Below are 21419 nucleotides of genomic sequence, written 5' to 3'. Positions count from 1 at the left end.
GCTGACTTGAATTAGGGCACAGAAAATGAAATGGGAACAAACATGGAGCTCCAAACATGCTTAACAGCATAGGATATGAACCAAGGCAGCCCCCAAGCCAGGGCCCTCTCCCAAGAATGAGGTTGGCTCTGAGATCCTGGGAGGAAAAAAAGTATTTCAGGTGTTCCTATATGCTTGTGATGGAAATTATAGAATTTGGATGCAGTCTAGATTATACAATTGTGATTCTGGGTCCCCCAAAGGTCTCAAGTCATAAAAATGCCCCTCATCTTTCAGTACTTGCCAAACAAGCAGATACCAAAAGAAAGGGGACCCATCTTTCATGGATGTCATTGGTAGTGTGGAAACAATACTTCATGGTGGTTATCTTCACCTCTGCCTGAACTCTGGAGGGTCTCTGAATATCTTATTTTGAGTCATACACACAAGGCATCCTTGGGATTCTTAGCCTCTCTCCTTCCACCCTCAGTCCTCAGACAAATACATCCCACCACACACCATGCATCAGAATTTGACTAAACAACCACACAATTGAGGGAAAGCTAAGTATACATTTACTCTCCACCTAGTGGTAGCTAGGTAAAATTGCAGGCATAATGATAAAAAGGGAATGATCGGGCCTCCCTGGTGGCGCAAGTGGTTGAGAGTCCGCCTGCCGATGCAGGGGATACGGGTTCGTGCCCCGGTCTGGGAGGATCCCATATGCCGCGGAGCGGCTGGGCCCGTGAGCCATGGCCGCTGAGCCTGCGCGTCCGGAGCCTGCGCGTCCGGAGCCTGTGCTCCGCAACGGGGGAGGCCACAACAGTGAGAGGCCCGCATACCGCAAAAAAAAAAAAAAAAAAAAAAAGGGAATGATCAACTCTACGTTGCTCACCTTCAAACCCAAACATGTGAAGAGAAGGAGGGACCCAGATGCCTCAGGGACCGGGCAGATAATACAAATAAATGAAACAGGCCAGGTGAGAGAGTACAAGTATTGTCAAGAGAGGCAACTCCTACATAGTTCCAATTGATTGTCCTCTGTGGAAAATGCAGATCAGAGTTGCCTCAACTTCTGATTGTTCGAGAGAAACCAGACATTCTGATTTAATGTGAAACCTCCTGATTCTTAGATGGTGACTGGATTTTCTTGAAAACACTAGGTGAGCTAAATAAAGCTTACAGTCCTCCAGTTTTCAAAGCTCTGCTGTACAGATGGTGACTGTCATCTCCCCTAACTGTGGGATTAGACTGCCACTCACCAGCCACCACTTGTAACTACAACAGAGGCATCAACTGCTTTACTACACACACACAGCTGGACTCCCCAGCCGTGGAGAACAACTAACTCTACAGGAAGAAGTAGAAGGCACAGCTGAGTCACCCAGCCATGGCAGCAGGTTGGCCCTGCGACCAGCTGCTGGCTGGCAGGCACTAAATGGCCGACTGCTCCTGCAGGAAGCCTTCAGGGCCCGGGAGACCTTTATCTGGCTCCGAAGCCAGGGCTGCTTCTCGAAGGACTTCCAAGTGCTCCTCAGCAGCTGACAGCGACTGGTCAATCCAATCCAGGCCCCCGGTCAGGTGGCAGGCGTTCCTGGTCACCAGCACCAGATGACTGACAGATAGGAGCAGGGCAGTTGTCCTAGAAAAAACAACAGGATCAGGTTCCCAAGGATCTAAGGGACTTTGCCCCAAAGCCCAAAGGGATAGAGTCTAGACTGGTGTTCCCCAAGCTGGAGTCCCTTCCTTAGGAGGCTGCTGAGTATGTAATTTAAAGAGGGTTCGATGCTCAAAGAAAGTTGGGAACGTCTGGGTTAAATAAAGGTAACTGAAGCCCTTCTCAGATGATGCACGTGATAAATCTCTAAGGGGAGAATGTAATACTCTGAGTCTCACTAACTTATTTAAGACTGGGAGCCCACTTTCTGCAACACATCCATTAACATCTCCCAGAAGAGGGTTTTGTGGGACAATTTGGATCTAGTCAGTTGGATAAGCACATCCCCAACTGCTTCCCCCTTGAAGACAGGATATTCATACCCCACCTTGGGCATCACTTAATGATTCTGAATCAATGAGGCCCAGAGCTGGTTTACCGCATCCTAAAAAATTTAATTGCAAACTAAATTGAGGAGGAGGTTTTTTTTTTTCAGTATTGAAAGATTCAGTGCAGAATATCTTTTACATAGTGAGTGTGCACAGTGCATTTGGGAATGCATTACAGATGACTAGCCCATGAACACAGCTGGGCAGTAATAGGAGTGGGGCGGAGAGGCCAACTGAATTGCCGTGACCCACAGCCTGTCTGGCAATTATTACACAGTGGGCCTATGAAACAGTCATATAAATCTGAGAGACAAAGGAACATGTTTTTTTTTTTTTTAAGTGGGTTTATAACTGGTAGAGGAACAAAACAATCTCAAAACCCTAAGTACACTCCGCGTATTATGGGAGGATCATGAGACAGGGGTTCCTGGGTACGTCCTGTGGACGGTGAGCACAGCTTTAGCTGATCTAACACTTGCATTCTCATTTCCTGCCCACCACCCGTACCAGCGACCCATGGGCGGCACTCACAGCTGAGGCATGTCTGCCTCCGGCGTCCAAAGAGCAGAGAGAGCTATGGGGGAAGTGGGAGGGAGGGAAGGTGCAGATAGGACTTGGCCTGGGTGGACGTTTAATCACAAAAATTCAAAATCTAAGACTGGCTCTTCCTCCTCTGGGGTTTCAGGAAGAGCCCTGGCCGTCAGCATCCAGCCAGGCTTCGTTCGCTGGTTGGCTGACCCTTACCCAAAGCCCAGCCTTGGGAACCCACCAACACAGCTCTCTCTTCCACAACCCAAAGAGCCGACCTCACAGATCTGATAACACGGGGAGCCTCCAGCATGAAAAGACACTCGCCCACTCCACCCCTCTCACCGGGCATCCAGGAGCTTCGGGTCCAATGGAGGGTACATTGACTTCACAACATCGTCCACTCTGGGGGGAGGCAAAAGGTTTTCAGTAATTCGCTTTTCTTATGGCCTTTTCTCCTTCCTTTCCTTCCTTATCCCTGTGCTTCTCTTTTGATATTCCAGACCCAGGCTTTAGGGACTTTAACTGCATTCTCAGACAGGGACTTAAACAGAGAGACTTAAGATTCAGTTTAGAGAATATTTCTTCTGGTTTTGTTTTAGCTCCAATGGTCTAAAAAGTACAAGTTCGCACATCTGGAAAGATGTTCAAGATATACGACTACATTTGGACTTCCCTGGTGGCTCAGTGGTTAAGAATCCGCCTGCCAATGCAGGGGACACGGGTTCAAGCCCTGGTCCAGGAAGATCCCACGTGTCGCAGAGCAACTAAGCCCATGTGCCACAACTACTGAGCCCGCGTGCCACAGCTACTGAAGCCCACACATGCTCCATGCTCCGCAACAAGAGAAGCCACTGCAATGAGAAGCCCTCGCACCACAACAAAGAGTAACCCCAGCTCGCCGCAACTAGAGAAATCCGTGCACAGCAACAAAGACCCAATGCAGTCAAAAATAAATAAATTTATTTTTTAAAAAAAGATATACTACTACATTAAAATAGCATATTGCCAAACAATATGTAAAGTCTGATTGATCTCATTTGTGGAAAAATGAATAAACAAAAGCTGTGAAATGCAGTGGGCAGGGGCAGTCTGGAGGAATACTCACCAGTCAACAGTGATTACCTCCAGGAATTAGGATGGGGTGGAATTAGGGGGTCCTTCACTTTTCAGATACTCTATTTCTGCAATGTTTTAACTTTTACAAGAGTTTATTACTTTTACATTTAATTTTTTTAAAAAGGGTTAAATGTTGTTATATAGAACACTAAAAAAAACCTCCAAGTTTAATTTGGGTTCAAACTACTCCATTGGATTTCTTTTAGCACATGGTACAGTTCATGGTTAATTTTCTTTTTTTTTTTTTTTTTTGGCAGTACGTGGGCCTCTCACTGTTGTGGCCTCTCCCGTTACGGAGCACAGGCTCTGGACGCGCAGGCTCAGTGGCCATGGCTCACGGGCCCAGCCACTCCGTGGCATGTGGGATCTTCCTGGACCGGGGCACGAACCCGTGTCCCCCGCATCGGCAGGTAGACGCTCAACCACTGCACCACCAGGGAAGCCCTTTTACTCAAATTCTAGAAGGAGCTACTATTCATCCTCATTTACATGGTTCAAGGTTTTCATCCAAATCCTTGCTCTTGGACCACCTGATAGTCAAGAAGCAAAAAATAACGATGTATTGTTTGATTCCCAAAGGCATTTGGGAAAACAGATGCCCTTGAAAGCCCTTGTCTTGGGACTGAGGGGCTGGTGTGGAAGTACAAAGGTGTGGTCACTCAGTGCCCATCTTAGCCGGCCCCTTTCTCTGCCCTGCAGCTGAAGCCACTCTTCTTGAAACTAACATGCTATCCACACACTATATGGAATAGATGGAGCAAGAAAAACAGTGGAGACAAAAAACAGCCAGAAGGAGAAAGTGTGAGGGCAAAAAGAGAAAAGCAAGGCCCCTGATTGATTTATGGCAGGGATCATTCTGGAAGGAATCCAAGGTGCTCTGTAGGACGGGCCAGTGAGCACCAGGTGAGGTCTGCCCTCTGAGCGATGCCACACCCTGGCTCTAGCACCACTGCTAATCCTGACCACCCAGGACTTCACTGGGACTCAGAAATCTCAATCTCTTTCCTCCTCCGAGCCCTCCTGGCGATGCTGCCTTGTAACCTGGGGTCACATGAATTCGTCTGGCCCCTGGGATGGCTCTCAGAAGTAACAAGAAGCATGAGGAAGGTCCAGCAGATATGAGCAATGCAGCCTCTACCAATCACGGGAGGCCAGAGGAAGGTCTGGTGCTTTTCCAGAGCCTGGGCCGGAGGGTCTTCAGGCCAAGGGCCGACCTAGGCTGATCCCACTCAAGTAGCTACACCCACCCAGGGCAGCTCCAGAGAAAGCCAAGAACTCTTCTGGATTATCTCCCTCCCACGTTCTCAACTCACTGAACTCCCTGGACAGAGTTCAAGTGTACCAACTCTTTCATGTTCCCTCCAAGGGCTGGTTCCTCGTGATCTACCCGAGGCCACGGCAACGTGGAAAGCGAGGACCCCTGGAACTCCGAGGCTGATAAAGAAAACATCCTCAACTCGGAAAAACTCCCAACTCAGGCACATCCACATGCCAGCCACCAGATGGCAGCACCAACTTAGTACCACCCTTCCCTCTAAGAGAAGGGCTTTATTTTCTTCACAAGATCGAGCCCAAATGAGGGGGTGGAGCTGTTGACTACAATCCTGCCTCCCACATGGTATTCTGCAGACAGCCTGGAATCTGGGAGATCTGAATGATTTCTTCACCTCCCACCCGGTCCTGGAGGCTGCTGGCTGGGCCCTGGCTGGGGCCGGGGGTGTCAGCACAGAGACAAGGAGCTGGTCTACAGTACAGACGCCAGCCAGGAGGTCACTGCACACAGGGGTGTGGGCACCACTGGGAAATGTGCTTGCTGGCCCGGAGCCCAGGAAGAAGGTGCGGCAGAAGGGAGGAAAGCAGCCCCGGCTGGCATGGGACTGAGGAAGGAGGAGCCAGTCAGCACTAGTCATGTGCTGGCATTTCCCAAGAAGCCTACAGGAGGGGGCACTCTGGAGGGGAGGGAAGCCGTTTGACACCACCTTAGCCTGAAAGCCTCCCAGCGCCTAAACCCTCCTGGGTGCCCTGGGAAATGTGTAGGACATAAACCACTCAAGTTGCCTCTGGAGCGTCTCAGGAGAGCCTGGTCTCTCCCCCCATCCCAGCTGCCAGCCCCTCCCCTCCGCCTCCCCCGAGAAGTATGGGGACCTCACCTGGGGCTGATCCGCTTGGCCACCACGATGATGTCACTGACACTGGCTGAGGTCTTCATCTTGGCCCCGGAGCCCATTGTCATGGCAACAAGTTTTTCCGTCAGAGTGTGACAGATCTACCACAGCAGGGAGGAGAGAGGTGATGAGGAGGGACCCGGCTCCCCCGAGGGCCAAACACGCCCCCATCTCACAGCTGGGCCCCCTAACCTAACGGGCAGATGGAAGTGAAAAGTACAGAGATGAGAGGAAATGGGATGGAAGAGGCAAACCTGAGGACACGGCCGGGTGAGGAGAGAGGGGTGGGAACCTCAGATCAGGGTCAGGGTTTCGGCTTAGAGAAGTCTGAGCTGAAATAATCTGTCTAAGAAAAATCATGTGCTCTAAGTTCACCTTCTCACTTAAGGGCAAAAACCTATTTTCTCTCTCGATTCCTTCACCTCCTGGCTTCGTCTTCCAAAATGATAAAGATCTCCATGGGCACCCTCAGAACTATGGACGGACAAAGGGCAACTGTTCCCTTTAAGCACATCCTCCGAAAGTGGAACTTATTTCAGCACTTTTCTAGGGTAACATTTTCACATGTTTGTCAAGATGATGATAAAAGGGCCTTGGAAAAAAAGCAGGAAAACAGCAAGACTAGGACACGTGGCCTTTTTCATCATCCGCCAACAATGCTGGCCGCCCCCAAAGCTTTGCTCCCCACTTTCACACCTCCCCGATGTCAGAACCTGGATGTGCTTCGGGCCCTGGCAAAGAAGTTCCATCACTTGCCTTATACTTGGGGCTGGAAAAGAGAGGCAGAAAGAAGCCCAACAGCCCACCAAGGGGAGAGCCCAGGCCCTTCCCTCGAGGCCCCATCACAGGGATTCAAGGGCATGTGGCCAAGCAAAAGGGCCTCGAGATCCCAAGAGGAAGATGAGAGGCTCTCCTTTGATCTAAGGATCTCAGGATGGACCACTGAGTCCAATCCAATAAGACACCTTCTGGCTGATTTAACCCACACCTCAGCTGTCATCCATTCTCCCTCCTCCAATAGGCAAGGGCAGGGGACAAAACCCAGAGCCAGGACACATCCTGGTTGGGAGAAGGGGGATGTAATATGGTGTCATTGTTCTAGACATTAGACCCATGTATCTCCATCTATAACCACATCTATACCCCAAGAGATTCTTGGAATTCAATAATAAGTCTGGACTCTGGGACAACAATGTCCCACCAGGCTCTTCTTTGTCCCCCAAGGGAACAGCTGAAGAAGCGGTGGGATGAAAGACTTTTTAGTATTTTGTACTGAAGGACACTTAAAGCTGTCTTCTTTGAAATCTTGAATAATTGCTAGACAGAAAGAGAAATGTGTGGTTCGCCAGGTTACTGAAATGAACGATATTTGCCACTGGCCAAACATTTCAATGTTATTATTATCCTATTCAGTAGGAGAGCGTGAGGCAAGAATTGAAAACCAAATGCCAAAACTATAAAAATTACCCCAAACTATAAAAATTTCCCCAAATGCAAATTGGATGCAACTCTCCACCCTGTCCTGGAGGCTGCAGGCATTAGAAGAAAAAAGTCTGCCTTCCAGTTGAAGTACCCACGGTTTGGCTTTGTTTTAACACTGATTGTCCCGTTTGGCTGACTACTGTCAGTCAAAGAGGGCTGGTGAGGAACTTTCTAGTAACTGCAGAAGCCCCAGTACAGAACTCAACTTGCTGTCGAGGGCTGAGCTCTCTGTTCACGAAAGAAAGTGCCCAGGAGAAGCTGAGAAGCCCCGCCTCCCCCTAAACACAGTCTCTATTCTGCACACAGCTTTCTCCACGGTCAGTGAAAATGTGGTTAGTGACTGCCTGTATGAGGACCAGGTGGAAAGGGCCTTGAGAATTCTAAAGCAGAACAGACCGTCCAGGGGGAGCAGAAGTGAACAGTAGAAACTCCAACTGTCAGGCATGTTACAAAAGGCCTCCTGCACAGGTCAGCGCTCTTCCCAAAGTTCCTTCCCCTCGGACAGTCTGTGGACACGGATGCTTTGGTGACCACCCCTTATTCTCCTGGGGAAATCGCAGAGTATTACCTTCAAGATGGCAATGCAGTGGGACATGAGACCCCTGGGGAGACAAGAAGCATTTGTCAGTGCTCCTCCTGAGAGGCCCACCTCCCTCCAGCCACCACCTCCATGCCTCATCCAATTCTGACCAGTGGGCACAGCTGGACACCACCTGAGAACAGGGGTGCCTCAGTGATAAAACGAACAAGCCCAGGAGCTAAACCAGGAGGCATCTTCTGTCCCGTCTTTCCCTTTCCTCTCCCGCACCCAACCATGCTTTTTTAGAGCTCTGAGCTTCGGAGACTGTTTCCTCCACCCAGGGAATCCTTCCCGGTATCCTCAGCCTGGGTGATCCAGTGGTTAAGACTCCACACTTCCACTGCAGGGGGCACGATCCCTGGTGGGAGAAGTTCCGCCCACCGCACGGTACAGTCAGAAAAGGACCCAGGACAAAAGGCACCCACTCTGGGAAAGCCTTCATGAAATCCAGCCCCACCTCCAGCCAGGCAGCTCTAGATGCCACCTCCTCTGCGTGTCCGCTGCACCGCGCACAGAGACCCCCCTCCATCATTTCTGAAATACTGTATTTTAGTAGAATTCTGCCTCCACCGCCAGTTCCATAGCTGCAGTGCCTGGCCCAGAGCCCGCACATCACACCTTGGGATCTATCAGTTAAAATATCCCCGTGAATGAATGGCTGAGTGACAGGAAAGGGAGCGGCACACTCTTCTCAAGCTACAGCATCTCCTGGTGGGTGCAGGGATCTCCGAGGGAGACACCGGAGACAAAGGCAGCGTCCCTGGAGCCTGAGGGTCAAATTCACAGGCCCCCCACCCCCAGGATAACCCAAGCACATCAGGGTGACTTGACAACAACTCTGCCTCACATCTATGGGCCTCAGTGTTCAGGTCTACAAAATGGGGAGAGCAAGGACGAACACCATGGCGTCATAGTCTAAGTTCCCTCCACAGTGAAGGCAGGGGAGAGAGCAGCAAATGACACAGTGCTCCTCGGTGCAAGGGGCAAGGCACTCCTGGGCGCTCAGTCGAGGGCTCTGGAAAAGGAGGCCATGCAAGGGCACCCAGGAGCCTGAGTCGCCATCCCCAGGCGGCTGCAGGAAAGCAAATGGTCCCCAAGGCCTTACGAGGCATCTTCAATCCAGTCTTCGTTCTCCAGAATGGCCTCGATGTGGGGGTTGGTGATGACGACATCGTCGAGTTCTAGCTCTGAGGGCTCAGACTGGGTCTCCATGGCGCCGATGAGATCCACGATGGGCCTGGAAGGGAAGCCCGGCTAAGTGGTTTCAAGATGGACAACGGCTGCTGACTCTCTCCTCACCGAGGCCCACATATCCGCCCGAAAGGATACAGGGAGTGAGGAAGTTAAAGCAGGGACTTGTTCTGGAGCCAAACCTGAGGCTAGTGGGACTGCACTGTGGGCAGGGCACGTGGCTCGACAGTGAGTCAAGGAAGTAGGGGCACGAAAACACAAGGAAAGTGATACAGAACAAAGATGCGCCACGAAGAGAAAGGCAGGGCTACAACCACAAGGATTACAAAGATGTACTAGGGCTTCCCTGGTGGCACAGTGGTTGAGAGTCCGCCTGCCGAGGCAGGGGACACGGGTTCGTGCCCCGGTCTGGGAAGATCCCACATGCCGCGGAGTGGCTGGGCCTGTGAGCCATGGCCGCTGAGCCTGCGCGTCCGGAGCCTGTGCTCCACAACGGGGGAGGCCGTGGCAGTGAGAGGCCCGCGTACCGCAAAAAATAAATAAATTTTAAAAAGATGTACTAGACAGGGCTGCTCCTCTGGGACAAAATAATATCCGTTTGTAACTTACTTGCCCTGCACACCTCCCTTTAATGGAGAAGCTAAGTTCCTATTACTCAAACTGACCTGTACTTGTTCTGCAGAATCAACTCCTGGGAGCGACCTTGGTCCACCGGCACGGCCCCATCCCCTCCTAGTTATACTAGAGAAGCAGGCAAAGTAAAAATACCTCCTACTTTACAACAGGCTCTTGAAAACATGAGACGCCACAGCAGAGCTTTGCTGGGTCATACAAATGGGCATTTACTAATTATTATCCACTCAACAGAGATGCTGATGGGATTCAGATAGAGGGGTAAGAGAAACTAAGGGTTTAGTGGCCAGGGTCCCTTGGGATCTATCAATTAAAATACCCCTAAACTGAAAACGGGATCTTGCTTACAAAGTATGTTTCACATGAAGAGCATAATGAAGAAATCCGAGCAGAGAGAGAGGCGATCCTGTGCTGGGGTTTCGCAGCCCCAAGTGTCTGTTGCTTAGATGTGTGGCTGCAATGTGGGCATTGGATTTCTGTTCCTATGAGTTTGGCTGGAGAGGGATGTGGCCTGTCCAAATGCTAAGTGAGGTGGCCAGTTTGGGACAGATTTGTGCTACGTAAACATGTTCAGAGACAGAGTCTGAGGTGGCTCAGGATGTTGGGGGAGCTTGAGGACCATTATTAAGCTCTGACGTCTTTATAGGGAAGGACAGCCTTTGGGTACCATTTTAGAGGTAAAAAGCTGAACAACAGTTGCCCAGCACCAAACTTCTTTTTCTCTTGTCGGGGCCCCAGGGCACAGCCCCTCTCTCCTTCTTCCCCTCCCTGGGACACTCACTTGGAATCATAGCGCTGCAGGAGATCTCGAGGCCGGCAGTAGCGCTGCCTGCAAACCACCACCAAGGCTGCAAACGAGGCCAGAAAGATGGTGGCCAGCACACCTATGGCAACAATCACCACGGTCTCCATGCTTCCAGGTGGCTCCCTCAGTCCTGGTCAATCCCCCACATGGGCTGAAGCTGGAAAGACACAAGGGCAGAGCAGCCTAGTAAAGAAGCAACGAAAAGTAGTGCGGTGGTGGGGTCCTCCCTGTTGGCGGGTTGACGGGGAGGGCAGCTAGGTTCCCCGAAGTCACCTGGAGAGACCTGAGGGCCTGAACAGAATCAAGACCCATTTTAGGTCATGCCCCAAATTTGATCTTTTCCTTTACTAAAAGCATTTGCTCCCCAATTAAACGGGGGTGGCCTTTTCAACCTGGGACAAAAAGAAACATTGCCAGTAGCACTGTTGTTTTCACATCTGCCCCAGGCGCATGAAAGAACACCCGCCTAAGAAGAAGGGTGGGACTGTAGTTCCTGAGGGTCTACTCTGTGCCAGGCACTTGGTATGTGTTCACTCTTCTAACGATCCTATGAGGTGGGTATCAGTATCCCCATTTTACAGTTGAGAAAACTGAGGTCCAGAGAAGTTAAGTAATTTGTCCAAGTTTACGTAGTCAGGAAGCAGAAAGCCATCCACTCAAACTGAGATGGACGTTCAACTCTCTTGTCCTTTCTAAGGAGGAAAGAGGATTCTAAAAATTCTGGGGCAAGTTTCGATTGTGAGTTTCAGCGTTGGAAACTTACAACTGGTATTTAAGTGTTCGTTGCCTATTCACTGCCTGTTTTCAGTTAGGTCGTTCTTTCACACCTATCTTAAACTCATAGGCTGGAGGAACAACAGCATCTCAGGGAAGCATGTATTCACAATGTTATTTCATTGCAGGTCTCCTACTTGTGTCCTTTTGAGCAAGTCTTCTCCCCTCTCTGGGCTTTAATTTCTCCACCTGCAAAAAAGGGTGCTTTGACCTAGAATTCTGACTCCAGGACAGTACATCTTCTCTGTTTGGATTTAATGCTATGTTCTATGTCTTGGAGGGTCCAAATGCTCCTGATCATCATTCAATAAGTATTTATTGTTCATTTACTATGCACCAAGCACTGGACTGGATTCTGGAGATTGGAGATAAATAAGACATGGGCCCCAAAACCTGTGGAGCTGGGGGGAGAGGCAGACAGGCAGACAAACCTTTTCAACTCCGTGTGCCTGTGTCACATGCAGAAGTACACAGAAAACAGAGTGCCAGTGCTTACGTGCCACTCTCTAGGAAAGCTTTCCTCCCAGGGCAGGTGATGCTTGAGCTGGGTTTTGAAGGATGAGTAGGAGTTTTCCAGGGGGGACTTCACTGGCTCAAAGTGCCAAGGAAGCCTTCTCAGAGGACTCACAGAGCTGCTCTCCCCCTTGATGTTCACCTGCCCACAAGGGTAAGAAGGCTGGGATCTACCTTTTTCATCTCTGCATCTCTGTGTTTGCGGGGGGAGGGATCCTGCGTCAGTTTCTCTAGATGTGTTTCTCTATACTATCCCTCCTAAAGGACTACCTCCTTTAGCCCTTTGTCTTTCCTCCTTCTCTCACTTCTCACTCTCTTCATTTTTCCCTGGCTCAGCTTTCCTCTCCACCCCTCCTTCTCTTTTCCCCCTCCCCTCCTCTCTTGCTTTCTCCGTGTTTCCCTTCTCCTCCCCTCCCCCTGCCCCAGGTCTCCAAGACCACCCGCTTTGTTTCCTGCCTTCCTGTGCGTTTCGGGTGTGTTTCCCTGAGTGTGTAGGAGCTTTTCTGTGAGTTGTTGCTGTCTCCCTCCGTGATCGGTCTGTACGAGTGTTTCTTCGTGTGTTTTCTTTTTTCTTTGTGTATTCTCCTCTGTGTGTTTCAGGATGAGTTTTTCTGTTTCCCTCTAGCGGGTTCTAAATCCACAAGGATAAAACAGACCCAAGACCCCCCTCCTTCCCCCTGCGCGGCCACCCAGAACACCCACGCCACATCTAGGACCTAGGGAGGGACCCCCACGCGCCCCGGTTCGCGCCACGCGGGGCTCGATGGCTCCAGGGCGCGCAGCTCCGCCTTTCCCCCCTCGCGGGCGCCGGGTTCCCCTCCCCCTCCTCTCCCGCACCCCCGCCCCGCGCACCCGGCTCCAAAGGGGCTGGCGGGGGGCGGCCCGCGGGGAGCCCCGGTCCCCAGCTCCGCGGCGCGCCGGGCTCACCCACCTGAGGCTGCGGCTCCGGGACGCAGGCGGGGGCGCTCCCGCGGCCGGGCCCCCCGCGATGGCAAAGTCCGGGCGCGGGACTGGCTGCCGTCGGCGAGCGGGGCATGCCGGGAAGGCACCGAGATAAGTCCCGGCGGCCAAACCCCCGGAGGTGGTGCGGGCGGGGGAGCCGCCGGCCGAGCATCCAAATCCCCCGCTACCAGGCGCCGCCGTCACCGCCAGGCCCCCGGGCCGGCCGGGGGTTGGGGCCGCGGAAGGCCCGGGCAGCTGCGAGGCTGAGGCTCAGCGACCCGACAGGCGCTTCCCGCGCCCCCGCGGAGGCCGGGCCGTGGCGGGGGGAGAAAGCGGGGAGGGGGACGCGGAGGGTCTGGCCGTCCAGTGCGGGTGGGGAGCACCAGGCGTCTGCACAGTGTGGCTGGGCCGGGAGCGAGTCTGCTCTGCTACCCGCTGTCTGGTGTAAATCCTGGCTCTGGCACTCACTAGCTTGTGGGCAACTTATTTCACTCCTCGGTACCTTGGTTTCTTCCTCTGTGAAAGGGACTACGACTTGTAAGCATCCTGAGTTAGTTAAATGCCACGATGCATGCAATGCTGGGCCCAGGGTCAGTGGTAATCAGTGAGCCACGCTGGGCAGTGACAAGCAGGCCCACCCCTACCAACTGCCTGGCCAGGGACAAGAGTACGAATGCAGGACCCTGGTTGGCAGTCCTGCCCCTTCCGTTCAAACCCTACTCCATCCCATACCAAAGGGGGACTCAGTGCATTCATGGGGACACAGCCTCCACCCTGCAGTGAGCCATCCCTCAGGCCTGAAGATGCCCACGACAGGCGGTGCCGGCTGCCTTAGAAGGATGGAGGTCCACACAGCCCCTGGAAGCAGGCTGGGGACCGTATGAGCAGGGATCTCCAGGGTCCAGAGTACCAGGAGCATGGTCTAGAAGGATCATGGTCATTCTCCCTTGGCTCTTGAACTCCTAGCCCTGTGAGGAAGACACAGGACCAGAGCAGGACCAACTAAAGCCTGGGTCCCAGGTAACCAGTCTCAGGTCAGTACTGGTCATAAGTACCGAAGGATGCAGACCAGGTCCCAGGCACTTAATGCAGGCCCTGCAATCTTGTAGCCCCTAGGCCACATCCAGCCCACAGAGGTATTGTTTTGGCTTACGGTTTTTTAAATCTCAAATTAGTTGCCAACATTTTAAAAAATCAGGAATTTTACTTATACCTCTAGATTTCTAGCTTCTCTGGAAAATGCATAAGCTCTCTCAAAATGCAGCCCATATTCCATTGGGTGCAACGGTCAGTCAGTAAGAGAGGGGTGGCTGAATTTCCAGGCCCGTTCTTCTGGCCTACCCCCATTCCTTCTGGGTGCAACATACACTGTATGCACATTCACTCACACTTCGCGTTCTTTTAAGGGCCTGGCCCTGTGGGAGCTGAGGTTACCCACCATTGGCACTCAGGGACGAGAAGGTTGAGCAGTGATTTTATTACCCTCCAAAGGGCTTTCATGGAGAAGTTACAATCTGTGTAAGCAAAATGGGCTGACAGCAAAGCAGCAAACGTCAGAATGGCTGACTGGGGACAATAAGTCTCCATGTCTTGGGGATACTGTGAGAAGAATGGAGTGCTATTTTTGCCTTGGGTGGTTTAGACACCTGTGAATCTGTGGGAGAGATATAAAAGAAAGCCTTAACCTTGGCAGGGGGGTTGTAAGTGGAAAAGACTTACCAACGCAAACAAAAACAACCAAATGGACAAAAAAAAAAATCTCAGCTGCTGCCTGGAGCTGAGAGTGCAAATGCCCCAGTTAACCACCCACTACCCAGCTGTAGGCAGGACAGGGTAGCACTAAGGTTGAGCCACTGCCTTTCCTAGTCAGCTGTGTCCCATCATTCTAGTCACTCCTGCCATCCCAAGGCCCCCTGAAGTCCCCCCAGACTGACCTGAAAAGAACTTGTGAGTACTCAGTGTTCTTACTTGCAAGCAATAGAAATCGGTTGCTTGTCCCACATGGAAAGGGATCTTGTTGAAAGCTCCTGGGGTGTTCACAGAATCAGCGGGAGACTGAAGACCTGGATTAGGACATGGGCAGGCACCACAGGGGCTCCAAGGGCTGGGTGCCACTGCCCTGAAATGATTGTGACCCTCCCTTCAGCTTTACCTTCATTCCGGATTCAGAGTCCTGGGTAGGACCTCGCCCTGTCGGCTTGCACTGTTGGAGGCGAGGCACAGGCAGTGTCCTGCCTTCCAATGTCTCTGCATGCAAGGGAGGTCCCCCCAAGAAAAGATAAGAGGGAGGGTCGCTGGGCTGCTCCTCACAATTCCATTACTCCTAAATACAGCCTCTCCCCACTTAATCTGAACATCAAATGGTGTAGCCAGAGTTCCCAAATCAAGGACTGAACTCAGTGGGTAGCAAGGAGAAGCCAGCAGTGGTGCTGACTGTGGTGAGGCTTGGTTCCTGGCCAGTGGGTGCAAGCTCGTGCTCCACCCAGGCAAGGAGTGAACATCTATTGAGCACCAACTATGTACCAGTCACTGATTAGGCATCCTACATGCCTTATCTCATTTGATCTTCCCACCAACCCTGAATAGGTGCTATGATTATGTTTGCAAGGAAGGAAATAGACTCGGAGGGGTAAGGCGACTTCCCCAAGCTCTTTCAGCTTGTAAATGGTAGAGCAGGAGTGGAACTCAGGACTCCCTGGCATCAAAGCCCAGACCACTCAAACCAGGAAGCTGCCAGCTCTTCCAGTGACCTGGGTATCAGAACACAGCAGGTTGCCATGGCCCCAGCAACAGCTACAATAGCTAGAGCCACTCTATCCCAACTCTGTGTGCACCCCATCCTCAAAAATACACTTCTTCTGGTCCTGGAAGTGAGCCTGTCCCATTGTGATATCCTTTCATTTTGTTTTGTCTTTTCCTTCTGATGCCAGCTGCAGAGTTGTATCTGTGTCATTTGATCCTCCTGGGCGATTCCTTTTGCAGCACCTAATGCTGTGTTATGTGCTAGTAATAATAGATGGGGATAGTGCTGCTTGGCAGGCTGGATGCCAAGCACCTAAGATGCTCGTGCTCATCCACTCAGGGCAGCTGAGCATCCCCTGAAAGGCAGCTCCGAAGACTGAGGTGGGAAAGGAGTGAGGTAGACAGATGTCGATCACGTACCTTTCCCCCAGCCCCCAACCCATAGCGCTGGGCAGCAGCCCCTTCCTTCCAGACAGGCAGGACCAAAACCCCCTCCTGCCCCAGCACGAAAAGCGTCTCACATGGCCTGTAACCCTCACTAAACCCTCCTGACCCATCGCCAGGCCATCAGAGGGAGAGCAGAACGGCATTCTTCACCCCCACCAGGTAGGTGGTTAAGGGCAGGAGCTGAGCCAGGGAAACTGCGGTCTGAGGTCTGCCTCCTCTGCTTGGAAGCTGTGTGATCTTGGACAGTTTCCTCCAAGTGTCCCCATGTGGAGAATGGGCATGACAGCAAAACCTATGGCCTCCTGTTGTTTTGAGGATTAAATGAGATGATGCATTTAAAGTGCTCATCACAGAGAAAGTCGAATGGTGGTTACCAGGGGCTGGAGGGAGAAAGGAATGGGAAGTTGTTGTTTAATGGGTACAGAGTTTCCATTTGGGAAGATGAAAACGCGCTGGAGAGGAGTCGTGCTAACGGTTGCCCAACAGTGACAATGTGCTTAATGCCACGACCATATACTTAAAAATGGTTAAAGTGGTCAAGTTTTTTTTTTTTTTTTTTTTTTTTTTTATTTTTATTTTTTTTTATTTTACAAATTTAATCAGTTATACATATACATATGTTCCCATATCCCCTCCCTTTTGCATCTCCCTCCCACCCTCCCTATCCCACCCCTCCAGGCGGTCACAAAGAACCGAGCTGATCTCCCTCTGCTATGCGGCTGCTTCCCACCAGCTATCTACCTTACGTTTGGTAGTGTATATATGTCCATGCCGCTCTCTCACTTTGTCACAGCTTACCCTTCCCCCTCCCCATATCCCCAAGTCCATTCTCTAGTAGGTCTGTGTCTTTATTCCTGTCTTACCCCTATGTTCTTGATGACATTTTTTTCTTAAATTCCATATATATGTGTCAGCATACAATATTTGTCTTTCTCTTTCTGACCTACTTCAAAGTGGTCAAGTTTATGTCATGTATATCATATCACAGTTTTTTACAAAAGTGTTCATCACAGTATGACATACCAAAAAATGGGGCCTCTTTGACATTCCTCAAACATGCCCAGCTCACCCTACATCCTGGCTGGGCTTTGCTCAAAAGTCAGGGCACAGGTTGCCATCAGGAGGGCAGGATGCACGCTTCATTTCCATCTTTCGATCTACGTGCTGGTTAAATAGGTGGATCCACTTCTTTAAAATTCCCTATATTCCTGGACTCCTTGCTGCTGCTGTTCCCATGGCTCCCTCCCTCCCTTTGGTCAGGTGGCTGCTCAAGAGTCACCTCTACCGAGAAGTGTTCCCTGATCCCCCCATCTGAAGGAGCATCTCCCACTGTCCACACTCCCCTGGCCTGATGTGGTTTTTTGAATGGCACTTTTGCTACCGGACAGTGCACTAAATATTTGTTTATTGTTTCTCCCCTTTCAGAATGTAAGTTCCACGTGAGCAGGGACTTGACTGTCTTACACTTTACTCTGCTGACCTCCAGTTCCTAGAACAATGCCTGGCATTTAGTAGGTGCTCAATAAATACTTGTGGAAGGAATGAACATAAAGCTTAACTCTTGTCACTGTCATTCTACAGTGGGGATAGGAACTCTAGACCCATTCCCAGCACTCGGAAGCCCCCGGGGGGTGGCCGCCAGGGGGAGGTTTAAGGCAGGAGGGTTAAGCCCGTGGGAAGCACTCAGAGAGGATAAGGCAGCAAGCACTGGAAAGAAAGGAAGGTTGATCTGAATTTGAGTCGCAGTTTTAAATCCCTGATTTGATTCAGAGTTCATACTTGTTTGAAGTGTTCGGGCCCTTTTATGGGCTAATGAACAGCTTTCCAAGGAGACAGAGGCCAGCAGGGAGGGGTTTGTGTACACACACGTCAGGCGTCCTCTGAGCTATGGGCGTGGACAGAGACCACAGTGAAGCCAGTCTGCCTTGCAGGAGCAGAAGCCAGCAAACTCTCAGAAGGGCTGGGGCTGGCAGCAGCAGGGGAGCAGGACCAGAAAACAGCCAGAAAGGAGAAGGCTGGAGGAGGGCAGGGCTGGGCCAGGATCCCCATTGGGAACAAAGGCCAGATTTGCATTTCCTCTGCGTCAAGGCAACTGGACCAGTGGACATAGAGACCATTAGTACAGATTTCCCCCAGGGGACATTAGGGCATGTGCACGTGGGCAATGGAGCGGGGGCGGGGTGGGAGGTTTCTGGGGGGTGGAGAAAGGGAAATTATACTGTGTCAGTATAAGAAACACTTTCATGTACATTACTTGACTGTTACCACAACTGTGTGCAGGGGGCATTACCATCACTATTTTACGGATGTGAAAACAGACATGGGCAAGTGACTACCTGACTGCAAGTTCAGTGCAGACTCTTGCCACTACACCAGGCGGCCCCTAAGTTCAAAGTCAAGATCAAGCTGGCGACTATGAGATAAGAGTTGGGGAAGAGGGTTAGATGTGAGTCAGACAGTCTTCCTCCATTTCCATTTCTTGACCACCTTCGAAACCATCTTCCTCAACCTGCCCCACTCCAGGGTTCATGCCTCAGCGACACATCCTCATTTCACCCCCTTGTGCCTGGACTTAAAACCGGATTGGCTAACCTCTTAAAGTGAAAGATAAACAGCAGGTCTTAGTGAAAGGTAATTAGACAGAATAATAAAAGTATCAATAACTTAGGTCATTGCACAGGGAGTTAGGTGTGCTACCTTGGTCCTCTTTGTATTTCCTGTGAATACAAAAACTAATTTGAAAAGATACAAGCACCCCTATGTTCATTGCAGCATTATTTACAATAGCCAAGATATGAGAACCACCTAAGTGTCCATCAGTGGATGAATGGATAAGGAAGATGTGGAATATATATACAACGGAATACTACTCAGCCATAAAAAAGATGAAATCTTGCTGTTTGCAACAACATGGATGGACCTAGAGGGAATTATGTTAAGGGAAGTAAGTCAGACAAATATCGTATGATTTCACTCATATGTGGAATACAAAAACCAACAACAAAAACATAAACAAGGGGCTTCCCTGGTGGTGCAGTGGTTAAGAATCCGCCTGCCAATGCAGGGGACACGGGTTTGAGCCCGGGTCTGGGAAGATCCCACATGCCACGGAGCAGCTAAGCCCATGCGCCACAACTACTGAGCCTGCATGCCACAACTACTGAAGCCCACGTGCCTACAGCCTGTGCTCCGCAACAAGAGAAGCCACTGCAATGAGAAGCCCGCGCACCTCAACGAAGAGTAGCCCCCGCTCGCCACAACTAGAGAAAGCCCACACGCAACAACGAAGACTCAACGCAGCCAAAAAATAAATGAATAAATAAAATAATTAAAAAAAAACATAAACAAAAGATAAAATAAACCAACCAGACAAAACAAACACATAAATACAGAGAACAGAGTAGTGGTTATCAGAGGGGAAGAGGCAGGGGTCGGGGGAGGATGAAATGGATAAAGAGGATCAACTGTACAGTGATGGATGGTGAGACACTGCAGTGTATACAGAAGTAAACATATAATGTACATGTGAAACTCACACAGTGTTATAAACCAATGTTAGCTCAATAGAAAATAAGTTTTAAAAATAATAAAGAGGGGTAATAAAATACTAGAGCAAGAGAGGAAGGCTGTGAAATCTGTCTTTAGATGTCTTTCCAAAAAAAGTGTTTTGACAATTTTACGTGTTTTTGCCAAGAGTACAGAACAGCTCCTAACTGAGGTGCAACCAAATCCTTAGCCCATAAGTCAAGCCTGGTACCTGTGATGGGTGACAGGATTTGGGGAGAAACTGTGTTTCCCTCTAGACTAAGTCAGACCCCAGTGCTTGGGGAAGGAGAATCTCGGGGGAGTTTGAGACATTAGGACCCTCTCAGCTCTTGAGTCAGCTGGGTTGACAATTCCCCAGGACAACCGTGGGCTGGAAGAGGTTTGTGTCACTACCTGGCGTTTGTCTAAACCCTAAGGGTTTAGGCATTCCCAAAGCCATCCTAAGATGCTTCTTCTGGATCCCCAGGACGGCAGAAAACTAGCAGGGAAGCCCATGTCTGGGCTTACAGCCCCCAGGTTGCCTTCAATGCCTCAATTGTCCATGTCTAGTTACCCACCTGGGGAGCAGCATCTCTACCCCCTTAGAGACTGCAGGGCCAGTTGTCCAACTATGGAGAGAATCAGGGAGGGCTTGAGTGCCTCCCAAGTGGAGCAGAACGCCCCCTGATCACTTCATACAAGCTGGCTTTGGGGTCTGCTGACAACATAAAACCAAGAAGGTGCACTTCAAGGAGTGGTCACTGGGTGTCACCCCTGCTTCTTAGGCAAGAGCCCTCATGGGTTAGCTAACACGAAACGGTGCAGGAGAGAGACTATTCCTTCTCTGAGATTCAGTTTACAGGCCTGACATCTTCCGTGCCTTCTGTGAATCCCATGAGGTTCTTGCCCCTGTCTTCCCACTCCTCCCCGCCACATCCTGGCTGGCCTGGATTGGACGGTCCATCATGCAGTAGCTCCCTTGCTCCCCTCTCCTTCTTAGTTCACTCTGCAGAACCCACACTCTGCACTCTGCAGCCAGGCACTGGAACAGATACATGCCGTGCAGAAAGTTACACAGCAAGACTGGCTTTGCTTTCAATTCATGACCACAGACCTTAAGCAGGTGCTTAGTCCTGGGGAGCCATCTGTCCATAGATGTCCAAGCTTCACACTCTTAGTCCCTTAGACAACAACTTCACATCTTATCTGCAAGATAAGATATGTCCCTCCTCCACTTTCACTTGTTTCACTCAAAAAAAAAAAAAAAAAAAAAGTACTGGGCTTCCCTGGTGGCGCAGTGATTGAGAATCTGCCTGCCAGTGCAGGGGACACGGGTTTGATCCCTGGTCCTAGAAGATCCCACATGCTGCAGAGTAACTAAGCCCCATGCGCTACAACTACTGAGCCTGCGCTCTAGAGCCCACGAGCCACAACTACTGAAGCCTGCATGCCTAGAGTCCGTGCTCTGCAACAAGAGAAGCCACCGCAGTAAGAAGCCCGCGCACCGCAACGAAGAGTAGCCCCCAATCATCACAACTAGAGAAAGCCCATGCAAAGACCCAACGCAGCCAAAAATAAATAAATAAAATAAATAAATTATTTTTTTAAGTACTAATTTCCTCATTTTTTCATACCAAATCTCTAAACTTCCCATATTTGTACACATTTTCTCCTCTTTCATTTCTACTCTGAATCCCATCCCCACCATCACCCTCTTAAGGTCCTTGGTCCTTTGCCTTTTTTCTACGTTCTTCTGAATCTCCCTCTACGCTGGAGAATTCCCATGAGCAAACAATGGCGTTCGAGTACCTATCATCTTCCAAATCTCTGTACCCAGTGACTCTCCAACTACCAGCCCAAGTCTCTGTTCCCTTTCAGTGCTAAATTTCTCCCTTTGTCTCAACACCATCAGAAAAGCTGTCTCCACTGACTAGCTCCCATTCACTCT

At 50.7% G+C, this 21419-nt stretch overlaps 1 protein-coding gene across 3 annotated transcripts; it reads right to left on the bottom strand.

Moving 5' to 3' along the window:
- Positions 1-531: 531 nt before the first annotated feature.
- On the bottom strand, positions 532-13026 carry TMEM98 (transmembrane protein 98). 3 transcript variants are annotated; one of them, XM_060081288.1, is made up of 7 exons: positions 12747-13026; positions 10505-10685; positions 9005-9136; positions 7888-7921; positions 5823-5938; positions 2899-2958; positions 532-1621 (listed from the first exon to the last, which is right to left on the bottom strand). In XM_060081288.1, exons 2-7 carry the CDS (start codon positions 10633-10635, stop codon positions 1414-1416), a joined length of 681 nt encoding a protein of 226 aa, XP_059937271.1. In that variant the 5' UTR covers positions 10636-10685; positions 12747-13026; the 3' UTR covers positions 532-1413. The 3 variants fall into 3 exon arrangements, with proteins under 3 accessions (XP_059937271.1, XP_059937273.1, XP_059937272.1); XM_060081290.1 differs by lacking the exon at positions 12747-13026 and adding an exon at positions 11799-11935; XM_060081289.1 differs by lacking the exon at positions 12747-13026 and adding an exon at positions 11292-11386.
- Positions 13027-21419: the final 8393 nt, after the last annotated feature.

Source organism: Mesoplodon densirostris, chromosome 18 (genome assembly GCF_025265405.1).
Source record: "Mesoplodon densirostris isolate mMesDen1 chromosome 18, mMesDen1 primary haplotype, whole genome shotgun sequence".
Classification (NCBI taxonomy): domain Eukaryota; kingdom Metazoa; phylum Chordata; class Mammalia; order Artiodactyla; family Ziphiidae; genus Mesoplodon; species Mesoplodon densirostris.
This window is presented reverse-complemented; position numbering and strand designations above follow the sequence as displayed.